Source organism: Lithobates pipiens, unplaced genomic scaffold (genome assembly GCF_037356315.1).
Source record: "Lithobates pipiens isolate NorthernLeopardFrog02 unplaced genomic scaffold, aLitPip1_a1.2 Scaffold_8, whole genome shotgun sequence".
Lineage (NCBI taxonomy): Eukaryota > Metazoa > Chordata > Amphibia > Anura > Ranidae > Lithobates > Lithobates pipiens.
In genome coordinates, this window is record NW_027507903.1 from 54,703,124 (window position 1) to 54,731,050 (window position 27,927).

Below are 27,927 nucleotides of genomic sequence, written 5' to 3' on the forward strand. Positions count from 1 at the left end.
TTAAAGAGGAGCTTCAGCTGGGTTCCAAAAAAAAATAAAAGTCAACAGCTACAAAGACTGAAGCTGCTTACTTTCAATAAACAGACATTCACCTATCCAGAGAGCCAGTACTGTCCTCACCCAGGTCGATTCTTTGCTGGTCTTTGGGTCCCCCTCACCAGCATGTTAAATCGGAGTTCCACCCAAAAGTGGAACTTCCGCTCGTTGTACTCCTCCCCCATCCAGTGCCACATTTGGCACCTTTTGTGTGTGGGGGGGGGGGGGGGGACAGGATGCCAGTCTAATAAAGGTATCCTATTCCCACTTCCGGGAGCCTCAGCCGTGGGTATTGACATCATCGCCCAGGCTCCCTCCTCCTCCCTCCTCCTTACCCAGCCGACGGGCCATTAGGAGAGCGGAGCAGAGCCTCGTGCATGCGCAGTAGGGTTCCCTGTTCCCTTATCTGCAATGGAGGCGGCTTGCACCTGACAGCTGTTGGAAACATCAGCTGTGGTGCTGATATTGCTGAACTCCAGGAAAGGTAAGTGTCTGATTATTAAAAGTCAGCAGATGCCGTATGTGCAGCTGCTGGCTTTTCATTTTTGCAGCTGTGGGCGGACCTCCGCTTTAACTGTGAGAAGCCATCCTGTGCCCTGTGAATGCCCCCACAGCCTCCTCTGGGACCTGTGAAGTGTCACAGAAGCTTTAGGGCAGGAAGGGGGGGGGGGCAAACCTCCAATCAGATCACCTAGGCGATCCGAGCAGAAGTGGGAGCGGGTACCTGCCAAAACTAGGTTCACGGACCCCCCCCCCCCAAAAGTTTCAATTATGGTAGAGGAGGGAGAAGTAAGAGGAGAAAGAGTGGAACTTCCCCTTTTGTGTGAAGTTCTGCTTTAATATTTTGTCCAGTTAAAACGGGAGTCCGCCGGGACTCCGCGTTTTATTTTTTTTTTAAAAGCCAGCAGCTACAAATACTGCAGCTGCTGACTTTTAAAATAGTGACACTTACCTGTCCAGCGCGCCCGCGATGTCGGCACCCGAAGCCGATCTCTAGATCGTCTCTCGGGTCCTGCCGCCGCCATCTTGGGTATGGGAATCAGGAAATGGAGCCTTTCGGCTTCATTTCCCGGTTCCCTACTGCGCATGCGCGAGTTGCGCTGCGCAATAAGGACAGTCCCCGCTGCCTCTGGGATCTGTGTGTTTCCCAGCAGGCAGCGGGGCACTTGCGGAAAGGGGCATAATCTACGCCCCTTTCCGCAGAGAGCTATCCCGGAAGTGGGTGCAGATACCTGTACTGTACAGGTATCTGCACCCCCCTCCCCCCTGAAAGGTGCCAATTGTGGCGCCGGAGGGGGGGAGGGTTCCGATGAGCGGAAGGTCCACTTTAGGGTGGACCTCCGCTTTAAAGAGATCCCTTTAACACACAGGACACAATAGGGACTTTGGGGTTGGTGAAGGGGACTACTGAGTGCAACAAGTGTAGCACTGCCCTTTTGGGTGTTTGTTAGAATTGCATATTCATCTGCACCACTTTGTCCGTGTGAACTTTCCAGCTCTCCTGACACTCTAGGTTCAAACATGATGAATGTACCTTTAAATAATACACCGATACAATACAGGTTGATTATCTCTCTCTGATTTTACTCATTCAAAGAGAGAGTCATGTAACAGGGTATTAGTCAGCTAAGTCCTGGATAAACAACCAAAACTCAGTTGAACAGGTCCCCTAAGGCAAAGAAATAACAACTTGGAATCACAGATATAAAATATCAATACACATAGCAGCAGACAATAAATGAATAAATATCTAACAAAAACTACTACTTGCTGTATATACTATCACTGCTTAACAGGGGACCCCAGGATGACCTATTATACCATTATTTCTAATGAGAGACTGGAAATTCTGGATCTTAGGGGTGTGTCCCTTTAAACAGCAATAGGATAACAGTGTCCAGGATGCAAGGCCTTGCAATGATCTTCACCGGCAAGTTGGATCTCATAGAACAAGAATCCTGAGTGTGGCACAGTGATGTGTAATCAAAGCAAGCAGTTGTGCCTGGCTAGTTGTAATCCTTAGGGTAATTTATTTTATTTATTTATTTCAGGTACTTATATAGCACTGTCAATTTACACAGCGCTTTACATAATTCCAGGTGTAAGGTGTCTGTATACAGTGTTCTGTGATATAGGGTAAGGCAATTCCAGGTGTTAGGTGTCTATATACAGTATTCTGTGAACTAAGATCAAGCAGAGATTGTATTGATGGCTGGATGACCTTTCATTAAACTGAAGAACAGCATAGAATCCTCCTGAAGAGCATCAATGCATCCTTCTGCAGAACGTGTGGAGATGCCGGACCGGCTGTTGGTACTGTGATTTGGCTGGTTTCAGTGACACTGCAGTGATGCCCCTTGTGTAGCAAGCGGCGTTGGACCCGCCTAAGTCAAAGCTGGGGTCACTGTTTTACCACGTGGTAGGCTGCAGTCCTTTCACACAGCAGCAGAGGGGTGTTTACTTGATGGAACCAGGTAAGCAAGAGGCTTGGGCCTAATCGGCTGACCCTTTTAAAGCCTCTCCCAGAGTTCTTTCTCTGGAGCAGATGGCATTCTGGGATGTGTAGTCCAGGGATAGTTCTGCAGTTCCAGGATGTCGGTTCAGGAGACTACGGTCCCCACACTGCTCTCTGCTGGGCTCAGGAAGATGATGCAAGTATTTTCATGCCCAGCACTAGAAGAGCACAGAGACGGTCTAAGAAAAAAGAGGGGAGTCTGCAGTGCCAGATAACTGTAGTCCGTTGTCGGCTGCACAAGGAACCAAGGAGATTGACACTCCTGGCAATGTCAGTTTCTTAGTGGACATCTGTTGAAGATTCCTCTTGAACAGAGTAGTAGCTGGCTGGTATCACCAGAAAAGGTAATTATTCGCTCTTTACTTTCGTGATTTTACCTGTTTTAAAATTGTATCTTACTGATAGGGTTGCTTTACATACAATTTTTGCAGTTTGTGACCTTAATTTAAAAACTGTAACTTTAAATTTACGGTAATATGGCTATGGCTTATCTGGATCAACTTCTCCACCTCCGATATCCTGAAACGTACAGCGTGTTGTCGTCTGATGACCAATCCAGTACCACAACTTGATCATCTCTATACAACCTGGTCTACAATGTTTGCTCAAGTCCTTTCTCCCTCCCTCTTCCCAAACTCTTCCGAGGGCTTATCCCCTTCTTCCCCTCCCTTTTCCCCCTTTTTTTTTCTTCATCTCCTCTTTTATCTTGTTGAGCTTATCTTTTGTATTTTCTTTTTTTGGACTTTTATTATATATTTATGATTTCTTATGCTTGATATATCTACCCTTAAGGGTATGTTACAAACAAAACTGTTACATTTGTCATCAACATCCAGCAGGTTTTGTTGGCTAAGTGGGTATCCTTCTGTTTTTATTTCAATGATATGTACAATAAAAATATATTTGCCTCTAAAAACTATAACTTTTACAGTTAATAGGTTTTGACTTTCTGGATAAAGGTCCAAGGCTGCTCTAAGCATTGCCCACTCTATCCAAAAACTAAGAACAAAATACTTTTTTGGCTCTAGTTCAACTTTAAGTGGTGCAGTTGTCTAGTATTTTATAATTGTCTACAACTTTGAGACAGTTGCCAAAAATGTCCTTTCATATCAAGACCCGATACATCCTATAGTGCCCCATGCAGATAAATGTATGACAGCTGTAAAGCAGAGTTAATTAGATTTTCAAAGTGCAGAGATTACCAAGTCTATATCTTCATGTTCCAAAATCTGAACACTTCGCAAGGCCATATGTTGGTGGAATGAAAATGTAAAAATTAGATATCTATAAATTTACAAATGTACTTAAATTAGTCTAAGGGGAAAAACATAGAAAACCATAAATTTATTATACGGAGAGCTCTGGGGAATCCTATTTTATAGAAGCAATAAAAATGCAGGCATGCATAGAATGAAACTGAAAAGGAATCTTACGTACAAATTATTGCTTTTTCTTTTCTCCTGTTCTTCTAAAATGGCTTCCTTTATTAAAGACAGAAATTAAAAGGAAATTAGGGAAATCACTTTACAATAGCTCTGGTCTGCAGACCAACATAGTAATAACAGCCAGTGTTATTATGTGCCAACTTAGGCCCCTGGATGAGCATCTGCTGTTTCCATAAAGCTACAGTGTTATAGAACAGCTGACTATCATGTTCTGAAATGGGAACCAACACTCAGAAAGGATTCCCTGGCCAGCTAGGCCTTTTACTGCTTTTCCTGTGACTATGGAAGGGGAGAACTGGCAATGCAATTCAAGCAGCGGCAGTGGAAATTTGGGTTATTTCTAAAATTCTTGAATAATCCCACTATTCCAACAAAATTGATAGAGTTAATCCCAGCAGCAAAAAACAAAATTGTACTATACACTTTCTATAAATTTAATTCTATTATGCTTGTCCCACGTTTGAAGGCATACATTAAATCAACAAGAGATGAAGGCTCATTGGCATGGGGAGGTGGCAGCAGTTTATCTATATTCATTATTGGAATGTTTAGGAAGATACAGAATTCAAAGAACTAAGGATGCACTGATACCTATACCAGTATTGATATTGGTGCCAATACTGAGTACTTTCACTCATACTCGTAAAAATGCTTCCGATACCGAAAACCGTTACTTTGCGGTGCGATTTGCATTCATACATAGGGTGCAAATCGCACTGCAAAGAATCACATACGACTTTAACAGGAATGCAGTGTGATTCCTGTCCAAATCACATGCATTTCCTGCACCACTCCTTTATAGCATATACAAGTGCATCTCCAAAAATATCATCAAAAAGTTAATTTATTTCAGTAATTCAATTAAAAAAGTGAAACTCATATATTATATAGATTAATTACACACAGAGTGGAATATTCCAAGCATTTCTTTAATTTTGATGATTATGGCTTACAGCTAGTGAAAACCCCAAATTCAGTATATCAGAAAATTAGAATATTACATAAAACCAATAAAAAAAAAAAGGATTGTTTGGTACAGAAATATTGGTTTACTGAAACGTATGTCTATGTACAGTATAGTATGCACTCAATACATGGTCAGGGCTCTTTTTTTTCATGAATTACTGCATCAATGCGCCATGGCATGAAGGCAATCAGCCTGTCGCACTGCTGAGGTGTTATGGAAGCCCAGGCAGCTCGTCTGCATTGTTGGGTCTGGTGTCTCTCATATTCCTCCTGACACTACCCCATGGATTCTCTATGGGGTTTAGGTCAGGCGAATTTGCTGGCCAATCAACCAAAGTGATACCATGATCATTAAACTAGGTATTGGTACTTTAGGCAGTGTGGACAGATCAAGTAGTGCTGGAAAATGAAATCAGCATCTCATTAAAGCTGGTCAGCAGAGGGAAGCATGAAGTGCTCTAGAATTTCCTGATAGAGGGCTGCGCTGACTTTGAACTTGATAAAACACAGTGGACCAACACCAGCAGATGACATGGCTCCCCAAATCATCACTGACTGTGGAAACTTCATACTGGACCTCCTGCGACTTGGATTCTGTGCCTCTCTACTCTTCGTCCAGAGTCTGGGACCTTTAATTTCCAAATGAAATGAAAATTTTACTTTCATTCAAAAAGAGGAATTTGGACCACTGAGAACAGTGCAGTCTTTTTTTCTCTTTAACCCAGGTAAGATGCTTCTGACGTTGTCTCTGGTTCAGGAGTGGCTTGGCACAAGGAATGCGACAGTTGTAGCCCAAGTCCTGGATACGTCTGTGTGTGGTGGCTCGTGGATCTCCCCCAAATTCTTGAATGGCCATTTCTATTAATATGCTTGGAAACAGCACTATGTGAACAGCCAGCTTCTTTAGCAATGACCTTTGGTGACTTACCCTCCTTGTGGAGGGTGTCAATGACTGTCTTCTGGGCAACTATCAAGTCAGCAGTCTTCCCCATGATTGTGCAACCTACTGAACCAGACTGAGAGACCATTTAAAGGCTCAGGAAACCTTTACAGGTGTTCTGAGTTGATTACCTGATTAGAGTGTGACACCATGAGTCTACAATATTGAACTTTTTCACAATTTTGGGTTTTCACTAGATGTAAGCCATAATCATCAAAATTAAAAGAAAGAAATGCTTGAAATAAATCACTCTGTGAGTAATGGATCTATATAATATATGAGTTTCACTTTTTGAATTGAATTACTGAAATAAATTAACTTTTTGATCATATTCTATTTTTTTGAGATGCACCTGTATATAGCATATACAATTGCAACACAAGTCATATTGTAATTGAATGTTATTAAAAATTACCTTTCCTTTTCAATCTGCAGCACTAAGTTACTGTAAAATGTAATACAATATGGCAACCTAGAGGCGTTCTGTAAATAGATGTTGTACAGAATGACCCCCAGAAATGTCATTTCCTGCCAGTGTGATTAGCTTATTGTTTTTCCCAAGCATCCTCTGCAACAAAAATAAAATTTTTGGTGAGATACCCACAAAGGGAAATCACATCTAAGGCCCCTTTCACACATGCGGACAGTATGTCCGTATTTCATCCATCCATTTGCGGATGAAATACAGGCATACATGCATCCCTATGGGATAGCGGGTGTCTGCAGATGAACGTCCGCAGACACCCGCTATTGTCTGCCTCCGCTATGGTCCGATTCTGCAGACGGAGGAAAATCCTATTTTTCTATCCGTCTGCAGAGCGGATCGGATGAACACGGACAGACGCTCCGTGCTCATCCGATCAGTGTGCGGAGACCGCCCTGTCCGCCGCCGGCTCAGCGGGGACAATGGAGCGATCCACCGCTGAGCAAGCGGATCATCACGGGGCGGATCATTACTGATCCGCCCCGTGTGAAAGGGGCCTAAAGGTATGCAGACCAGTGTTACCAACCTCCTGAAGCATTTCTTACTGACAAAACATGGAAAAGGTACAGACGGAGCATTATTTTTACTGACAACCTGAAAAATGACAGAAGTTCTACTAAAACAATTCATATTTAAACAGTATAAACACAATATGAATACACTTACAATACCCATAACAAGCAATGTGCCTGATTTACACTTAAAAAGTCAACACAGAAAGATAAATAATCAGCCCCTGATATTTACAGACAGTTGTAAAAATCACACATTTTTTACAAACTGTCCATGAATTTACTGACAGTTGGCTACCCAGGTGCAGACCCTGCAACTTTCCTTATTGAAACTCTGCAAGATTGATAATGATAAAATAAGTCCCAATCCCATTCATTTTGCACATGGAGACAGAAAAACAGAAATTTCTTCAGAATAGCAAAAGGTAGGAATCTGAAACAAAGTTTGTTAAAATACTTGCAATGTACATAGATAACCAGAGCTGGATGTTTTTTTTTTTCTTTCAAAAAATTGGAGTTACTGTTTAAGTGGAACTTTTTTTTTTGGTTAATTTTCCTATATGAAGCTAATTTATTTTTTGCTCCTATTTATAGTATGTCGGTCAGTCCTGCTTTAAAAAAAATAACTTGAAATCTAGCACATGACTGCCATGAGTGCATTTTAAGACTATGGGGGTTATTTTACTAAAGGCAAATCCACTTTGCACTACAAGTGCACTGCAAGTGCACTTGGAAGTGCAGTCCCTGTAGATCTGTGGGGGACATGCAAGGAAAACAAAAAACAGCATTTTAGCTCGCACATGATTGGATGATAAAATCAGCAGAACCTCCCCTCATTTCAGATATTCCCCTCAGTTCTACAGCGACTGCACTTCCAAGTGCACTTGTAGTGCAAAGTGGATTTGCCTTTAGTAAGGCCCCTTTCACACTGGGGCGGTGGGTGCGCCGGCGGTAAAACACTGCTATTTTTAGCGGTGCTTTACCATCAATTTTGCAGCGCTATTCGGCTGCTAGCGGGGCACTTTTATCCCCCCTGCTTGCAGTCAAAAAGGGTTAAGCCCAGGGCAAAGCGCTGCTGCAACAGCACTATGCCGGCAGTATAGCCGCGCTGCCCCAATGATTTCAATGGGCAGGAGCGGTGAAGGAACAGTGTATACACCGCTCCAAAGATGCTGCTAGCAAGACTTTTTTTAGCGTCCTGCCAGCGCACCGCTCCAGTGTGAAAGCCCTCGGGGCTTTCACATTGGAGACACAGCAGCGGCTCTTCCAGGGCACTTTGCAGGCGCTATTTTTAGCGCTGTAGCGCCTGCAAAGCACCCCAGTGTGAATCGGGTCTAAATCAACCCCTATGTTTGAATGTTACATGATTATAAATAAAAGTGGAATAAAAGTAACAATTAACCACTTGCAGACCAGACCAATTTGCTGGTCAAAGACCAGACCCCTTTTTGCGATTCGGCACTGCGTCCCTTTAACTGACAATTGCGCGGTCGTGCGACATGGCTCCCAAACAAAATTGACGTCCTTTTTTTCCCACAAATAGAGCTTTCTTTTGGTGGTATTTGATCACCCCTGCGGTTTTTATTTTTTGCGCTATAACCAAAAATAGAGCGACAATTTTGAAAAAAACGCATTATTTTTTACTTTTTGTTATAATAAATATCCCCCAAAAATATATAAAAAAACATTTTTTTCCCTCAGTTTAGGCCGATACGTATTCTTCTACATATTTTTGGTAAAAAAAATCGCAATAAGCGATTATTGATTGGTTGGCGCAAAAGTTATAGCGTTATAGTGATAGTTTTATAGCATTTTTATTAATAATTTTTTATTATTTTTTTTAACTAGTAATGGCGGCGATCAGCGATTTTTATTGTGACTGCGACATTGTGGGGGACCCATCGGACATTTTTGACACATTTTTGGGACCATTGTCATTTATACAGTAATCACTGCTATATAAATGCAGTGATTCCCGTGTAAATGACACTGGCAGTGAAAGGGTTAACCAGTGGGTGGCAGTGTAGGGGTTAAGTGTTCCTAGGGGTGTGTTACTAACTGTGGGGGGGTTGGGCTTTCATTTAGTTAACACTGATCTCTGCTCCAATCACATGGAGCAGAGATCAGCGTCACTAGTTGCTAGGCAGAATGGAGAAATGTTGTTTACACAGCATTTCCTCCATTCGGCCGCTCCGTGAGACGATCGCGGGGATGCCCGCGGCGATCGAGTCCGCGGGTCCCGCGACCGGACTCACGGGGGTCCCGACCGTGCCATTCTGTCGACGTACATCGTCGTGCGCTGGTCGGGAAGTGGTTAAGCATTGGAGGAATGGATAAACCATGCATGTTAACTAGTCAGTGCTTTTATTATTGTAAATGCTAGAAAATGAATAAGGTACTGAGAAAGTAACTGTCTTATGCCAACAAAGTACTTACTCTAATGCTGTTAACTATGGCAGCAGTTTTACTTTCGGCAGCTTCTGAATTCCCAATGAGATAATCCCATGCACAGAAGATTCTCCAACAAAAGGTATAGTTCTCATCCGATGCACTCGCCAAGCTCAGCCTAGAGTTCTTTGCCATTCTTGTAAAGATGATCCATGTTTTTTTTAGACAATGTAGTTAGATTTATTGTAAAAAAAAAAATGGAAAAGATAAATCACCATGTGCAAAGAGCAGGTTGTATCTTCCCACATATTTATACGTAAGGGCAGCATATTTCCACTTATCACTACCAAGATATTATCTCTGGAACTAAAACGATGAACACGATTCCTCCTCTTGCCCCCCTTACCCTTCCTAATGTGTACAAAAAAAAGTAAAAAAGCAGGATTCGAAGAAGAACAGAGAAGATGCACCATGTATATGTACCAGCTAACTCTGAGCTTCAAAAGGATAATGCTGCTAGACCTCCGCCTGGTCAAAGGGGAAAGGATGGCACTTTCTAGTCAGAGTGTTTTTGGTTCTTTTTGGACATGTTAGGAAGATGGGGTTGGGGTGGGAGCAATGAAGAAATTGTGTTCATGAGTTTAGGTCCTATTTATGTTTTTTGTACCTCCCTTATAAATTACTTCTGCAGTTTATGTTATGTGCTTATATTTTTACCCCCTATTGTAAAATACAGGCTTTGTGGGATTCATTAAACAGGAGTGTAGCACCCTCCTAGGTAGGTGCTAGAGTAGTTACAATCATTTTTGGCACCTCTGCTTAACAGTGGAGAAGCTAGGTACATTTGTTTGGGCTGTCTGCTTAACAGGGGCTGTGATCATTTAGTTCTGCTTGCTCAGTGTGCTCTGATGCTGTTCTGAAACTTCCCTGTATACAAGCAACCTAGGAAGGTTCTGGATTGTAGATGGAGACAAGTAAGATGAATAGTATTATTATAGATTCAATCCAAGCTAATTGGAAAGGAAGGTGCCCCTAGGCATGCTGGGGGCCTGTATGTTTATTCAGGTAGCACCTGAGCTACTGGACTTTCCTGGAGAGGATTGCACCAGTCAGGGAGGAGGCACACTGCCTCCCCTGGCACTTTCTGCCATGTAGACTCAGGTGGACGACCTGAAGGCCTGAAGTCTGTGTGGCTAACCCTGGTCCTACCATAGCTGACAGAGAGAGTCTATAGAGCAGCTGGTGTGGTATAACCTCAGATAGCAAGGATAACTTGCCAGAAATTTGTGGTAATGTTGAATTGTAGGTCTGTTAACTTACTGAACATTTTCACAGGCAATTTGTACACGTGCAGAGCACTTGAAGCACAAGTTCTAGTTGGCACTTTTCCAATTTGTAGCAAATTTGTGTGGCAAGTCTCTAGCAAGAGCAAAGTTGCAGTGGCGAGTCTACAGTAAGAGCTATGCAAGTCCGCAACATGAAAATTCTGCCACAGTGACCCCTGTGGTGGGATGACTATTGTACAACATAACTGAACCATAACTTTCAGCAGACTTGCAGATGTTTGCAAAGCAAGTTGATCTGGAGTCATACAACGCTGGCTTACTGAAATTGTTCAACAAACTTGTGAAGCCTGGCAAGTCTAGGAATACCTTAGCAAGTTATTTTCAAACTTGCAGCACAATTGCTTGCTATCTCTGACAGAGAGAGAAGGCTGCCGGTGGTGCTTCAGGAGCCTTGGGGGCACCCCAAGGAATCTTAAACATTGAACCACTCTTGTGCTCCAATGGCGCATACACACAGTCAGATTTTCAGATGGAAAACTTTCGATGGGAGCTTTTTGGAAATTTGAGATCTGGATTTCAAATTTTCTGACAACAAAATCCGTTGTCGTAAATTCCAATCGTGTGTACGCTCTTCGTACGTCACCACGCTCTTGACGTTCGGAAATTTCTGACAACATTGGATCATTGGATCCCATGGATTTTGTTGTCGGAATGACCGATCGTGTGCACAAGGCAGCTGAAGGCCCACACAAAACGGAACACTGGCTAGTGTTCTGAAGAGCCTTGTCCAACCCTGTCCACTACTTCAAAGGGACATTGGAGTTTATTTACTAAAGCCGAGAGTGCAAAATTAGGCTCACTTCTGCAGATAAACCAATCACCTTCCAGGTTATATTGTCAAAACTTCATTGAACAAACTTTTAGTAAATCTCCACCATTGCTCAGTGCTGTAAGTCGTTCTGTTGCTGTTGTGAGGAAACCATCATCTGCTTTCAGAGAAAGACTTCACCAAAGCTTCACTTGGATAAGAAGCTAGCGTTCTGGTGTGAACAGTTCTTCTGGAGTATCCCACTATAGTCCCTTCCCTATCCAAGTTCTCCAATAAAACAACACCAACAAAATCCCCTAGACTGGTTATTGGATTAACAAGCACAAGAGTGTGTGCACCTGGCTGTGGGAAATACCCTGCGCCTGGGGATGTGGGGATCCCAGGTAAAAGTACAGCAACACCTATGGGAGTACCGCTACAGGAGCACAATCATATAAATACCTAATACTGCTAGTGAAACCCAGAGCAAATCCCGAATAATTGATTACAATACATCCTATAGTTCAGTGATGGTGAACCTTGGCACCCCTGGGTGTTTTGGAACTACATTTCCTATGATGCTGTAGCATATGACATTTTGGACAAAATGTCATACGCATGTACATTTAGTTTTTGCCTCAGAACAGTAGGGGTTCTGAGGGTTAATTGTGTAGGTGGGCCTTGACACCAATCTGGCCAGGCTGTGTTTGGAAGTTCTGCCTGGTCATGTGAACGGTGAGGTGCAGGCCAGAACCAGGTCTGGTTGGATGTTTAGGTATCAGCCTTCTCGGAACCAATCAGTGGGAGTGCCGGGGCCTGCTGAGGAGTCTGGGAAGGGGTACTTAAGAGGTGTGGGTCACATGTTCAGGGAGAGGAGTTTGTGAGACCCGTGTTGTCTGTTCAGGTTCCAGGACCGGGGTAGCCCCGTGAGGGGTCCCGGTCACGGGGTGTTCGACACCCCGCAACATGTTCCTGTGGAAGGCCCCTGATAGACCCGTCTGGTCTGGGGTAGGGATCTGTCTGTTCCCGAGTCTCAGACCAGGCTGGTCCGAGGCACAGTAACTGAGGGAGGATTCAAGGTGTCCAGGTGTGCTCTTGGCTTGGAGAGGCACCACAGCTCGTGGTAGTGAATGGCGGAGGACTCTTCGGAGGAGGGCCAGCAAGTGGCATCCTGGGAAGTGCCTGGTTACTGAGTTGGGAAGGACATTGACAAATTCACGCTTTTCCAGTACCATTGAGGAGACGGGAAACGTTCCAGGTACTGAGGAAAAGGTTCCTATTCGCCTTTGGTTACAACTTGTCCACGTTTACAGGACTGTTTCAAGTTTTGAGTCAATGTGCTGACTGCCATGATCTCTGGCTGGCGATCTGTTCAGCCTTGAAGTACCCAGCTGCGAGTGGCTACTCTCTGGGTAGAATTAGAGACTTTGCTAGACCTGCAGTTCAAGGTGCCTAAGTTCTTCACCCGTGCCCTCTGTTCCCAAAGAGACTTTGTTGTTTGGAAGTTAATATTGCAAAATAAAACCCTTTAAAGAGGACTTCATCTGTGTCAGCGTTCAAGTTGTTGGGTATCAACCCTGGGAACCCCTAGACGTGGAAGAGCAGGCAGAAAGAAGGTAACTGGTAAGCCCAATAAGTCAAGGCCGCACAGCAAAGGTTGTGGCCACTACAATGCTTATGCACTCTGCAGTGCAGTTGAGCATCATGGGAAATTCCAAAACATCTGGGGTGCCGAGGTTCACCATCACTGCTATAGTTAATCAAAACTAACACTTACACACAGTAAAATACATAGCTTTCAAATGGTGGTTTGACCAAAGTACGTGATGCCTGGTGTACCAATGGAATGTGCTTTCATTTACTAATTAACAGGAACTGAAATGTTAAAAGGGTTGATTTACTAAAGGCAAAAAAAGTTGTTCACTGCAAGGGATTTTTCACATTGCAAGGGAATTTCCCCTTAGCTTAGTAAATAAGGTGAGGCTCTGTTAATGTTCATCATCCAATTGTGTGTTTATTCTATTTTCCTGTGATTAGGTATTCTTTGCAAAGTACATTTTTGCCACATTTACTAAACTAAGAGAAAATTCCCTTGTAAAATAAACAGCCTATTTGCTTTCAGTACATCAGCCCCATAGTGCTTAGTGTAAAGAATCAAAACTGCATACACAGATGTCATTTGCTGAGAATATTATATACACTTAATAGAGGTGATATATTATATTACTTTCTTAACAGTGTGATGAAACTGTAGGCAAAGACTGCCATCCCAACAAGAAAGTATGCCAGCGGCAGACGGTATCCGGCACTTCCGATTTTCCTTTCTCTGCCATAGTAGCCATAAAATAGTACAGAGTATTGGAGATAACCCTGGAAAATACACAAAGTCCTATCAGAAAAAGAGGAAACCAGAAAACTGACATTTCTCTAGGAAGTTAATATCACCTTAATGAGAACATGTAAAGACAGAAATATGAGTACGGCCATTGTTTATTTGGACTTTGAAGTTCTAGGCTTGGGGGTTGTCATCCTGATCTTAGCTTCACTACCTACTAATCCATTTGAACTGAACAAACATGCATAGAGGAAGTTATAACCTTTAAAATGTCATTGATTGCTTGCTTGTTCCAAGTCAATAATTCACTAGCTGGTGAGTCCAGGAGAAAGATGTTTAGCTTCCTAAAGTGTTACTAAACCCCCACAATAGTAAAATCATTCTGTATATGCAGTAAAGCATGCTTGTTCTACTCACTGTGGAACCTAAGGGGTTAATCCCCTGCATTGTGTAAAAAGGCTGTTTGATCCTGTCTTCTCTGATCTTCCCCCTCTTCCAAACCATCTTTGGGTGGTACAGAGCTAGAGGGAAAGCTGCACATGCACAGTTTGGTGTGTTTTACTAGAGAGTTTTTTTTCCTTGGGAGGGTGCATGTGATCAGCACAGGGCCAATCAGCACTGTCCAGACAGAGGGTCAGGGGTCTCGCATCCTCATAGTACAATAATGGAAGAATGAAAACCCCTACAAGCTTTAACCATGACACTGATAGAAGTCACAAGACTGCTACATACTGCTGAAGAGAAAAGGTATTTAGCAGTTTACTTTAGTTTACTAAAATAATTGCATTTGCATGATCTGTGTACTGTGGGAGATCAGATATAGTGAATGCAGAGTCCTGGGTTTAGTAATACTTTAAGTGATTAATCTTCTGCATTCTCTAAAGAGGCTGGCACCCCAATGCCACCTTGCTAACACCCCACCCCCTGTCATCCTCATCTCCCCTATAACCCATTGCCAGCTTCCAAACACCTGCGTTGACAAAGCAGCTTATTATAATGTTGAGAGGACAAGAGTCAATTCCTCACAAATGTGTGGTGGCAGGTAACATGGTCTGTGGATGGGGGCTTATTGAAATATGGAACACTATGTTAACAATAAAGATGCCACCTCAGGGAAATGATTAAAGTGTTACTAAACCCACAACTGTAAAATCAGTCTGTATACGCAGTAAAGCATGATTGTTATACCCCTTAGTGTGGAACCTAAGGGGTTAATCCTCTGCTTTGTGTAAAAAGGCTGTTCAATCCTGTCTTCTCTGATCATCTTCTTCCACAGACCCCAAAAAATAACCTAAAATTTACAGAGTCTGTGAAGTCAGGCTGCTCAGTTTGGTGTGTATTTCTAGAAAGGTTTTTTCTCTTGGGAGGGTGCATGTGATTAGCACAAGGCCAATCAGCACTGTCCAGACATGTCCAGACAGAGGTTCAGGAGTCTTGAAACCTGATAGGACAATCATGGTAGAAATGAAAACTCCAAGCTATCAGCACACACTGATACAAGCCACAAGGTTGCTCTAACTGCTATATACAGCCGATGAAAAAGGTATTCATCAGTTTAGATTTACTAAAAATATTGCATTTCCATGTTCTGTGTACAGTGGGAGACCAGATATAGTGAATGCAGGGTCTCGGTTTAGTAATACTTTAAGCTCCAACGCACTTGGGTTATGCAGCAGGACAATGACCAGAAACACACTAGCAAGTCCACCTCTGAATGACTCAAACAAAACAAAATTAAGGTTTTGGAGTGGCATAGTCAAAGTCCGGACTTAAGTCTGATTGAGATGCTGTGGCAGGCCGTTCATGCTTGAAAACCCTCCAGTGTGGCTGAATTAAATTACAATTCTGCAAAGAAGAGTGGACCAAAATTCCTCCACAGCGATGTCAAAGACTCATTGGCAATTATCACAAATACTTGATTACAGTTGTTGCCGCTAAGGGTGTCACAACAAGTTAATAAGCTTAGGGGGCAATGACTTTTTCACACAGGGCCCGGCAGGTTTGGACAGCTTTTACCTTAATAAAATAAATCATCATTTAAAAACTGCATTTTGAATTTACTCAGGATATCTTTGTGTAATATTAAAATCTGTTGGATGACCTGAATCTTTTAAGTGTAAAAAAAAATCAGGAAGGGGGCACAGGAAGATACAATCCTGTATAATAAACACTGGTAACTGCTGCTCTCTCTCCTTGTGTAGGGTGACCGGTCTTGTCTCCACCTCCTCCTGTAGTTTTCTGTAGGCAGCCTGTAGTGGATGGAGTCTGCTGCCCCCCCCCCCCCCCCCAACAGGCTCTGTACAGCACAGTGTTGATGTCACTGCTACTTTATATAATATCTGGGCTTGCAAAGGCACTTGGTGCACACAAAGGTCATTTCTGTATGATGAGACCTAAAGAGGCCATATCACATGACCTGTAAAGTTGATCCAGGGAAAATCCAAATGCCTCTCAGGGGATCAGGGAGGAGGGTATTCCCCTGCTGGAGCAAATTAGATCATGCTATGCTGTGCTGGGGTTTTTCGGATGGGATTGTATGTTTCTTTATTTTGTTTGAACTAGATCGGAGGTCAGCAACCTGTAGATCGTGATCTACCAGTAGATCTCAGACAGGTGACTGGTAGATCGCGACCTGAGTTTGCTGACCCGCCATCCCAGAGCATCAAACAGAGTGCAATGCAGAGGTACTGCTTATAAAGTTGGAGCTGTAGTAGGGAGCAAGAGCTGCATAAGAGGATGCCTCCTCTGTAGTGCCGGCTCCTGTCCCATGTGGAGTGATGTCAACTGCACTCCACCTCTTATCCTGGCTAGCGGTCTCCGGAATGGTGCCAGCAGCAGGAAAGAAGAGATCTTCAGGTCAGTGTGAAGCAATTCACTGGGCATAATAGTATGGGGCTGCTTTCACACTGATGTGCTGCAGATTATCTGCAGCTTTCCTGCAAATTATCTGTGTTTAGCCATAGACTTCTATTATATCCTGCTGTTATACTACCCCCAACTTTACATGTGAATGAGCCCCAAATGCGCCGCTGCTGAATGCAACTAAGGGCTCGTTCACAAGTGCTGCACCTCTGAAAAACCATCCAAGTGTATGTTGATAAGTGGGGAGGAGGTGATATGTTGCCTTCTCGCCACCTGATTTAAACCCATGATTGCCGTGCAATGCACGCATTTGCGACACGGTGGTACTGCAATTAGAGGTTTAAATCAGGTGTGAGGAGGCGACAGTGTGCCCGGTGAGCATTGACCTCTCCCGTGTTGTTCAGGTAGATCTCCACCCCTTTAGGGTTGCCTACCTCTGATCTAGATGGACTTGTGTCTTCTTTTCAACCTAACTATGTAAAGAGCATCTATAGCTAAGAAGGAGGCCATGCTATTTAAATGAAATATCAAATTAATTATCAGTTAAACTTGACAATGAAATCCTTGCCCCAAGTGACCAGATGGTGTTCAGGTCCTGCGCTGATGGAAACTCCTTGTCAGGTATTTTCTTGTTAACAGTGCTTCCAAATGGAGCTCCAGCAAGGATCTGATAAAGGAACATATAAGTATTAGCTTCTGTAGCAAGAAAACATGGTAAAATGAGAAAAACACTCAAAAGAAGAAATGTGTGGCATGCACAGTAAGTAAAAAACATTGTACATATAATTAATTGAATATAATGTACTTACAATGTCTATATGGTTTAATTTCAGCGTTTATTGTGTTTGAATAACATAGAGATATAGGGAAAGGGATTTGTATTCAAATCTTGACTTTTCCTGTAAAATTCCTTAATGGTCATTTGATGTGATAAGTTATCTCACTGACTAATAGGGAGGCTCCTAAGCTGGGAATCTCCACTATGGTTTAAACTAGACATTCTCCTTAAAGTGAACTTGTACCTTGCCCCGTTCAGAGCAAAGCAACAAGGAATGCTGGAAAACCCCCCTTCTGCACTGCTGATATGTACTTCTCACTCCATCACCTCTGGTAGCCAGCGGAGGCAGTGTCACGCTCTGTCTAGTGTAGTCCATGCCTCGATGGCTCAGGGTTGTTTTGATGGCAAAAGGGGGACTTACCCAAAATTTGGTGGGTGGTGATAATTTTAAGGCTGACCGGTATATATTATAATTTGATCAACTGACTTTTATGTTGGTTGACAGCAATATTATATTGCATTAATTTAATGACACTGAAGTGAGGATTCTAAACACAGATCTTGCGGATTTTAGAGGGCTAGTCTACTGAGAAAAAAAGCAAAGCTTAAAGTGGTTGTATACCCACATTTTTAACTTTTACCTACAGGAAAGCCTATAATAAGGCTTACCTGTAGGTAAAAAAAATATCTCCTAAACCTGTACGGTTTAGGGGATATTCCCCTTGGTATGCGCCGCTGACTGCAGCTGCGCATGCGCACAAGGGGTTTCTCGCCGTCAAAATCCGGCAGCGGCCGAGCGGCCGGACTGAAATCTCCCGCTCGCATGCGCGGGAGTGACGATATCGCGGCTCCGGCCACTCACAGCGCCGGAGCCGCGATACCCGGAAGAAATCGGGACCAGATGTCGGGGCCTCGTTCTAAGGTAAGTATTTCATAATGAGCTAGTATGCGGTGCATACTAGCTCATTATGCCTTTTGCTTTGCAGGTTTAAAAACAAAAAAAAAAAATTTGCGGGTTTACTACCGCTTTAATAGAACAAGCTGAAGTTAGAAGCTGATTGGCTACCATGCAGAGCTGCACCGGATTTTGCACTCTCCAGTTTTAGTAAATCAACCCCATAATCATAGGTGTGTGCACAGGGTGTGCTGGATGTGCCTGGGCCCACCCTAATTCCCATGCTGCCTGAGCCAAAAGTGAGACATCAGGGGTCTATTTAGATCCCTGATATTTCACTAAAGCCCCCCAATGCGGCTCCTAAAATAATTGTAAATTTTTTTATAAATTAATATTGTAAAAAAATAATTACAGTTAATAACTGTTAATGAATACTGTTAAAAAATAAATTAATTGTAAAAATGAATTAATAAATTAATTAATAAAATAATATTGTAAAAAAAAAAAACTTCTGACACTATCCACTGCTCTACTGACTTCAACCAATCTCTGCCCTACTGAGACATCCACTGCTCTACTGACACCCAGACACGGTCCGATTTTTAATACATTTTAAAATGTTTGTTTACATTTATTTAATAGAGTGTGTGTGCCATATATATATCTACACACATACACACATACATGCATGTGTGTTTGGGGTGCACATCCTAATGGAATAGGCTGCACCATGGGCGTCCGCAGCAGGGGGCAAGGGGGGTCAAGTGCCCCCCCCCCCCTGGAATCCCCAAGGTGTCTGCCGTAGCCGCCGCCATCCTGCATTTTTTTTTCACTTTTTTTTTCATTTTTTTTGGCTGCATCCTCTGCCCTCTCCTATGGATCAGAGCGCTGGATGGCTCTGTGTTCGGAGGCCGCTCTGTAACACAGTCCCGCCCCCTCAGACCAGCTTGTGTGATAGTAAAGAGAATCAACGCTCCCCCTATCACACGAGCCGGTCTGGGGGGGCGGGGCTGTGTTTCAGAGCGGCCGCCGAACACAGAGCCATCCAGCGCGGTGATCAAGAGAAGGAGATGCTGCAGGTACAGCCCGCCCTGTGTGCCACAGTGGATCGAGGGGGGGGGGGGGCTGCAGGGGGCCCCCTGCAGATTTTCCTATCCAACTTATTTTACTGTCCCCAGTTCACCTTGTGCTCCCTGCCCCCCCCCCCTCCTCCACCACCACACTCTCCTGCCCCCCTCACAGTTTTCTCCTCCCCTGTTCTTGCTGCCCCCCTGCTCTCCAGCTCTCCCCATCCTTCTCTAGCCACCATCCCAGTGCTCCCCCCCTGTCCCACCCCCCAGTGCTCCCCCCCAGTACTCTCCACTCCCCCCAGTGCTCCCCCCGTTCTCCCCCCCACAGTGCTCTCCACTCCCCCCAGTCCTCTCCCCTCTGCACTCTCCCCCCAGTCCTCTCCCCTGCGTGCTCTCCCCCCGTTCTCCTCCCCAGTGCTCTCCCCCCCTGTTCTCCCCCCCCCAGTGCTCTCCCCCCCCTGTCCCCCCCCCGTGCTCTCCCCCCTATTCTTTCCTCCTCAGTGCTCTCCCCCCCGTTCTTTCTCCCTCCCCGTTCTTTCCATTCCCCCAGTGCTTCCCCCCCCCCAGTGCTCTTCAGCTCTCCCCATCACTCTCCAGCCCCCACCCCAGTGCTCTCCAGCCCCCCATTCTCCCCACCCCAGTTTTTTCTGCCCCCCTGGTGCTCTCCAGCCCCCCCCAGTGCTCTCCACCCCTGTTCTTTTTGGCTCCCCCCAGCACTCTCCACTCCCCACCCCTGTACTCTCCACTCCCCCTGCATTCTGCTCCCACCCATGTGCTCTCCAACCCTACCAGTGCTTTCCACCCCCCATAGTGCTCTCCAGTCCCCAGTGCTTTCCATCCCTGTTCTTTCTGGCCCCCACTGGTGCTCTCCACTTTCCCCTGCTCTTTGTACCCCCCCAGTACTCTCCAGCCCCCGTGCTCTCCACCCCTGTTTTTCTGCTCCCCCAGTGCTCTTCACTGCACCACACTCTCCTGCCCCCCGTGCTCCCCCCCCCAGTGCTCTCCCCCCTGTCCCCCCCCTCTCCAGCTCTCCCCATCCTTCTCCAGCCACCATCCCAGTGCTCTCCCCCCCCAGTGCTCTCCCCCCTGTCCCCCCCAGTGTTCTCCCCCCTGTCGTCCCCCCAGTGCTCTCCCCCCTGTCGTCCCCAGTGCTCTCCCCCTGTTTCCCCCCCCCAGTGCTCTCCCCCCTGTTCCCCCCCAGTGCTCTTCCCCCCTGTTCCCTCCCAGTGCTCTTCACTCCCTCCAGTGCTCCCCCCCACAGTGCTCTCCCCCCTGTTCCCCCCCACTGCTCTTCCCCCCTGTTCCCCGCTATCCCCCCTGTTCCCTCCCAGTGCTCTTCACTCCCCCCAGTCCTCTCCCCTCCGTGCTCCCCCCGTTCTCCTCCCCAGTGCTCCCCCCCTGTTCTCCCCCCAGTGCTCTCTACTCCCTCCAGTGCTCTCCCCCCTTTCTCCCCCCCAGTGCCCTCCACTCCACCCAGTGCTCTCCCCCCTGTTCTCCCCTCCAGTGCCCTCCACTCCCCCCAGTGCTCTCCCACCCGGTTCTCCCCCCCAGGGCCCTCCACTCCCCCCATTTCTCCCCCCCTGTTCTCCACCCCAGTGCTCTCCACTCTCCCCAGTGCTCCCCCCATGCTCTCCCCCCTGTTTTTTCCCCCCCAAGTGCTCTTCAGCTCTCCCCATCACTCCCCAGCCCCCACCCCAGTGCTCTCCAGTCCCCCATTCTCCCCACCCCTGTCCTTTCTGCCTCCTGGTGCTCTCCAGCCCCCCCACTGCTCTCTACCCTCCGTGCTCTCCACCCCTGCATTTTGCCCCCACCCATGTGCTCTCCAACCCTACCATTGCTCTCCACCCCCATAGTGCTCTCCAGTCCCCCGTGCTTTCCACCCCTGTTCTTTCTGGCCCCCACTGGTGCTCTCCACTCCCCCCTGCTCTTTGTACCCCCCCAGTACTCTCCAGCCCAGTGCTCTCCACCCCTGTTTTTCTGCCCCCCCCAGTGCTCTTCACCGCCCCACACTCTTAGCCCCTCCAGCGCTCTCAGCCTACCGTGCTCTCTACCCCTGTTTTTATTGGCCCCCCAGTGCTCTCTGCTCCCCACCCCTGTGATCTCCACTCCCCCTCGCTCTTTGCCCCCACCCATGTGTTCTCCAACCCCGCCAGTACTCTCTACTCTCTAGTACACTCTCCCTTCTCTCCAACTCCCACCCAGTGCTCTCCACTTCCCCAGGACCAGAGGACAGGCTGACTGGGGCCGGAAAATGAGGATGGCTGAAGGTGCAGGTGGCCAGGGACCACTCCATCTCACAGCAGACAGATCCCCTGGAAGGAGCACCGTCCCCATCCAAAACGAGAACAGAGCCTGCCTGCTGCTGCCCGTCATGGATATCCTGCTGGCATGCAAGGTACCGTACCAAGCATCAACAACACACCTTCCCACAGACAGGGACTACAGACTGGGACATGTGGCACAGGAGGGGCTGCAATGATGGGCACAGTAAAGCTGCATTTGATGGACACAGTGAGGCTGCATTTGGTGGGCACAGTGAGACTGCATTTGGTGGGCACAGTGATTTGGTGGGCACAGTGAGGCTGCATTTGGTGGGCACAGTGAGGCTGCATTGAGCTCTTGCATCAAGTCTGCAGTCTCTGACCATCTCCTGTAGCATGTCTGCAGTCTCTGAGGGAGTCTGGAGAGGAGTCAAGAGTGGGAACGCCGCCGGGATGGGGGTCATGGGAGAAGTCAGACTTGTCAGGACTGTAGACAGGAGACTATAGGATAAAACCAGAGCCACCAAGCTGGAGCCGACTGACTGAGCCCTGCACAGTGCACCTGAGAGGAGGTCAGTGAAAGCACCGCCAGGCCAGTCGGGGGGGGGGGGACACTGATGTAAGGGGGGAGTGAATACGATAATGTATGGGGCACTGATATAAAGGGTTTCCTCCTTTTGTTAGTAACCCACCCCCCTTACCTGAGAGTATTTTTTCTGCAGAAGGTGCCCCCCCCCACGTTCTGAGTTCCTGGGGCCCCCCTTGATGATTGATCACTTACCACTATTAACTGTAATTTGAATATATATATATATATATATATATATATATATATATATATATATATATATATACAGTATATAAAAGTAGTAGGTAAGATGCACACACGGTCAGTGAAACAGGTGTGCCAGCAATCGAGTCTGTCCCAAAGACTCAATATAAAAAAGCAGAAAAGGGATTGCTGCACAAACAAAAGTAAATTTATTGATAAAATTTACATCACATCAGGTATAATATATATATAATATAAGCCCTATGTGATTTCATATCTATATATAATACGCTCTTCATCAAATATGCTTTAAAATGTATGGTTTTCCCTTTCATGAACAAGAAAATAATGACGTTATGCTGTTGGACTGGTATAATAATGCTGTGAGGCTGGTATGAAATTTTTTCCAGGACTGGTTTTTGAAAGCATGGGCGTCCGCAAGGTTACTCAGGTGGCTGGGTACCATGCCCATATAGCCTAGAGAATGTACATCTTTTTACATTGCAATACATCTGTTTTTGCCATATTTTTATCTTGATGAAAACAGTCTATACAGTGACAGTATGAGATCAAAATATGGCCACAACAGATGTATTGCAATGTAAAAAGATGTACATTCTCTAGGCTATATGGGCATGGAACACAGCTGCCAGAGTAACTTCCAATACTAAGTGAAGATGAATTATCTGTTATATAACACATATGTATTTCCAGTGGAAAGATTTTCATGAGATTGTCGAAAAGGGGCAGAGCATGAGTGGTTTTTAAAATGGTGCCCCCCCCTTGGAAAAAGTTCTGCGGACGCCCATGGGCTGCACAAACCTGTGCCCATAGAGTTCCTTTTCCTTACTTGAATACATGACTACACATGGAAGAGTGACTGGTCAAAGACTCACGTCAAGAGATCCTGCCTTATTGTAACCATTATTCTTAAAATGTCAGTGCTTGTTGAGAGAACAAGGAGTGCATACAAAAGTTGCCTTCAGTAACAAGACTTGTTACCACAAGGGCACACTGATACTAGAACTATCCATCAGTTGATGAGAATGGTAGTATGGATCTCACATCTATCAAAGCTTATAGGTGTCTGCCACGGCGGGGCTGATAAATGGTCTATGGCTTTTATAGAGGTTACAAAGTAGTGGTCAAGACAGAATATAATAAATCAACTGGTGTCTTGTATGTGGACAACACCTATATATCATCAGATTACTGGTTTGTCTAAGTAGCAGTAAATATAGGTGCTGACATTACTATATTAAATAATTGTGGCGATCTCGGTTTGTATGGATGTATTTATTTAACGATAATCACTTAAAAAAACTTGGATTATTAGTTTACATTTTTTGTGTACTGCATGTGTATGAAGATGACCGCTTACCTCTGGCAATACAACAAAAGCTCCAGTCAGTATTGTGAGGACGATGTTAATGCCGAATAGCCATCGTAAAAATATGAAGTATGAAGCAACACCTGATCCAAAGTGACCTGATGGAGAAAACATAGGTTGCTTGATGCTTTTAGACTATGGAAGCTAAATTTACGTGTGAAAATATCACATCAAATATTTCAGAACATTTGAAGCGTAAATGATTACCTAAAGCCTTAGTTTAGGTAAAATAAAAAAAATAAAAAGCAGCACAAGAGATGTTTTTTTTTTCAAAAAGATTTTTATTGGCAAAATTCCAATGAAATAGCAGTATAAGACAAAACAATGCGTTTTAACATACATGTATGACATTTAGCAGAATTATTATCTTATACAGGGCACATTGTATAGGACATTTTCAAAAGTCATGATAAAAAAACCCAAAAAAAACAAAGAAGTAGATAGATATTAAGAAGAGATAAGAAATGGGAACAGAATAAGAAGTATACTAAGTGGAAAGGAACCATAGATGTCGAAGAAAAGAACTATCCATCATCTGGTGGTTAGCAATGTAACCTCTACAGATTTATAAAGATGTTAACGGCCTGTCCGTTCCTCCGTCTGACATTTCTTAAATAGCCAAGAGGCATAGTCAGCCCTTGATTACATCAGCCAGTAACTCCCCACTTGTGTCATCACCAACCGGGCATGCTGGGTCGGTGATGTCACAAGGGGGTAGGATCACTAGGTGATGTCACCAGGTGGTCCCCCTCTTACCTATATAAGAAATGACAGATGGAGAAGGAGGAGGCAGTCTGCAGGAAGCGTTCAACGAGGCCAAAGGTTTTTTTCTTTTTTTCACGTTTGGCGGTGTGGTGGGCAGCATGAGATGGATCTACATGGGGGACATTGTTTTTTTTTTTTTTAAATAAAGGACTTGTCAAAAACCGTCTACTGTTTTTCCTTATTTTTTACACTTTTTTTGGTGAATGAGTAGGGGTGCAATGTACCCCAAATGCATTCACATTGGGGGTTGGGATCTGGGGGCCTCCTTGTTAAAGGGGGTTTCCAGATTACGCTAAGCTCCCTGTCTGCAGACCCCAACAACCACCGCCCAGGGTTGTTGGGAAGAGGCCCCAAAGCACCCACCCCCCCATGCTGAGGGCATGTGGCATGGTATGGTGTGCTTTCCTGGCCTACCAGACTGCCTGCTCGTATAAGGGTCTGGTATAGATTTAGGGGGGAGGGGGCATGGAGTTTAAAAAAATGTAAATAGCCGGGTGCCGACAACTGCAACCGCGAGTCAATTTAAATGTGACTTGACTTGTTTTTTTTCTTCAGAAATGTCATTTTTGCTGCAGCATGTTCTATACATGCTACAGATGCGCCACATTACAGGCAGACTAAGGGGACCCTCCAGGCACTATATTTATAGGAATTTTTCATTTTTATAGTTTCACTTAAAGTGGGAACCCCCCACCCCAAAGCACCTTGTCCCCATGTTGATGGGGACGAGGGCCTCTTCCCAACAACCCTGGGCGGTGGTTTTGGAGGTCTGCGGGCAGGGGGCTTATCGAAATCTGGAAGCCCCTTTACGCTGTCTTTTTTCTGAATTTTCTATTGTTTTGTTTACATTTCAGCTGTCAGTGGGAAAGCCCGCTGACAGCTGATGAGCCATTGGTTGTTAAAGGCGTGGCGGCCAGCTTCCCAGCCTGCTGCTTAACAACTAACTATTCTTCACGCAGAAATAGAATGGGTCGATCATTTTTCGACCGATCCGAATTTAAATCGTGCTAAAAATTTGGAATTCATTAGTAAATGAATAAACAAAACTAAATATAATGAAAATGAAACTAAATTTAATGAATTTCAGAACCGCATTATATGAATTCCAAAACAAAACAAAATTAGTAACATAACGAATATATCCGAAACAAAACTAAACAAATTTTTCTGTTCTGCATATGTCTACTATTTAATGTCAATATATTGTTGACTTTCGTTTTTCTGAAAAATCAAAAAAATACGATTGACTTAAAATGGACCCCTCTGTGTGCTATCAATTAGTCTGGTTTCTAAGAGAAAGATGCTTACAGTAATCACAGTGTAGAATAAATCTTTGTTTTTTAAGTTGGTAAAACCTACCCATCTAAGATCCCATTTCCCCAGGCTTGTAAAGTATTATGGCTCATACAAATCATATTATATGTTGATAAATCAATTTAATACACTTACTTTCTATCTTCTTTATTCTCATCTCCCAAGGAATAAACAGGACAACAAAGTTGTAGGCCAGGCGAATTAATTTTTTCCAAAGCTAAAAACGAATATACTGTATTAATTTTTGTGACTATATATTATAATTTGCAATATGTGTGTGTGGTGGTTAAGGTTCATTCTTTACTGCACTGGGGTTCTAAATTCATATCCCATTAAGTAAATGAAGTATAAATATAAATTCCTCTATGTTCTGGTTTCCTCATTGATCTAAGAAAATACTGGTAAGTTAATAGATGTTTGAATAAACTGGGCTGGAAATGTGATGGCTGTCATAGAGAAATTACATTGTAAGCTCCTCTTGGGAGGGGCTGATGTGAATGTTTGTACTCTATAATCTACTACATAAAGATCATTGGTAGACACGAATCAGAAATAATGTGTGTGATACCTAAAGGATATCTAAAGGTATTTTTTTTAAACAAACGTTATACTTACCTATTCTGTGCAGTTGGTTTTGCACAGAGTGGCCCAGATACTCCTCTTCTCTGGTCCCTCAGCAGTACTCCTGGCTCCTCCTCTTTTTGAGTGCCCCATCGGGGGCACTTGTGCGGGGGCGCGCTCTCGTGTCCTGCTGCTGCATCTGTTGACACAGACAGCAGGACTCGGCCCCGCCCCCGGATGTGATTGACAGCAGCGGGAGCCAATGGCTGCACTGCTATCAATCTAGCCAATCAGGACATGAGACACAGACTGTTGCTGGTGTGCTTGTCCCTGGCGCAAGAAGGACCGGGTTCAGGTAAGTAAAACAGGGGCTCTTGGGGGGGGGGGTGCCGCATAACAGGAGGTTTTTCATCTTAATGCATAGAATGTATTAAGGTGAAAAACCTCGAGGGTTTACAACCCCTTTAAACATAAAGTATTATATGGTATTCTATATTATGTGACTAAAAGGTAATACTTTTCTCCATTCATTTGAAATAAAATATTAATTATAGATGGGACAGGTTTGGCTTCTAACATGAGTGAACCTTTCCTCTTGTTTTCAATGGACACAAACTTGAAGACACGATACTTCAATTTCTACACTAATTTGTAAAATAAAATATTTTCAGTTTATGAAAAAGAAAACTTTTTACCAAGGTGCTTTAAATATACATCCCATTAAAAATGGAAACATATGCTTAGAAATGTATACAAGGAACCCAACCTACCTGCTCAGAGCTTCAGATTTCAATCCATGTATAGATCTAGTGCACCGCCCCACCCCACCACCTTCCAGTAATCTGGAAATCTCTTTGCTTTTCTGCTTATAATGCACAATATATTAACCAAAACCCCCTCTGTAGACTTCTTGCTGTCCCTCACATATAGAAATGTTAGATCATCAATGCCTAATCACTAAGAAATCAATCAAACTTGCTAACCAGATTGAAATCTGTCTTTAAAATATTAGATCAGAATGGCTTCATATTAAAAGGGGTAAGAATACTTAACAGGAAAAGAGACCCTATCTCAGCACAGGTGAGGAGCTTTATGGAATCTGCCAAATGTGCTTACAGGAAAGTTAAATGAAATATTAACTTTACTCTCAACCAACATTACCTATTTTTAATCTTCATTCTGCATTTAACCTTTTTTTTACATTTCTTCAGTTGCTTTCTGGTTTCTGGCCTAGGCTAAAATGATATCATATATCCCAGGAGTCTTCATGGCATCTTTTCTTTTCATCCGGAGGAGGGGCTTTCTCAGCTAAGCACACCCTCCTGCCTGCATTCCTGAGCTAAGGACCGATGGATTCCAGGAAGTAAATGCTACATGAATTATTGCCCTTACTCAAGATGACCAAGGTGATTTCTCAACAAAAAAAGCATGGCGACATGGATGAATGGCTGAGTATGCTTTAAAAGTTACAAAATTAATTATATCGTTTTTCAATTGGTACAGTTAGGCCCTTTTCACAGGAAAGGTCCAATCAGGTCAGCCTG

At 44.4% G+C, this 27,927-nt stretch overlaps 1 protein-coding gene across 1 annotated transcript in view; it reads right to left on the reverse strand.

Moving 5' to 3' along the window:
• The window catches only part of TMC3 (transmembrane channel like 3), a 115,415-nt gene that overhangs the window by 40,912 nt on the left and 46,576 nt on the right, over positions 1–27,927 (reverse strand). Inside the window, exons 4-9 of the mRNA XM_077473268.1 lie at positions 25,958–26,039; positions 23,735–23,841; positions 17,146–17,244; positions 13,608–13,750; positions 9,335–9,482; positions 3,989–4,032 (exon numbers count right to left, since the gene is read on the reverse strand). Coding sequence (XP_077329394.1) covers positions 3,989–4,032; positions 9,335–9,482; positions 13,608–13,750; positions 17,146–17,244; positions 23,735–23,841; positions 25,958–26,039 — 623 coding nt within the window. The remainder of the gene's footprint in view (positions 1–3,988; positions 4,033–9,334; positions 9,483–13,607; positions 13,751–17,145; positions 17,245–23,734; positions 23,842–25,957; positions 26,040–27,927) is intronic.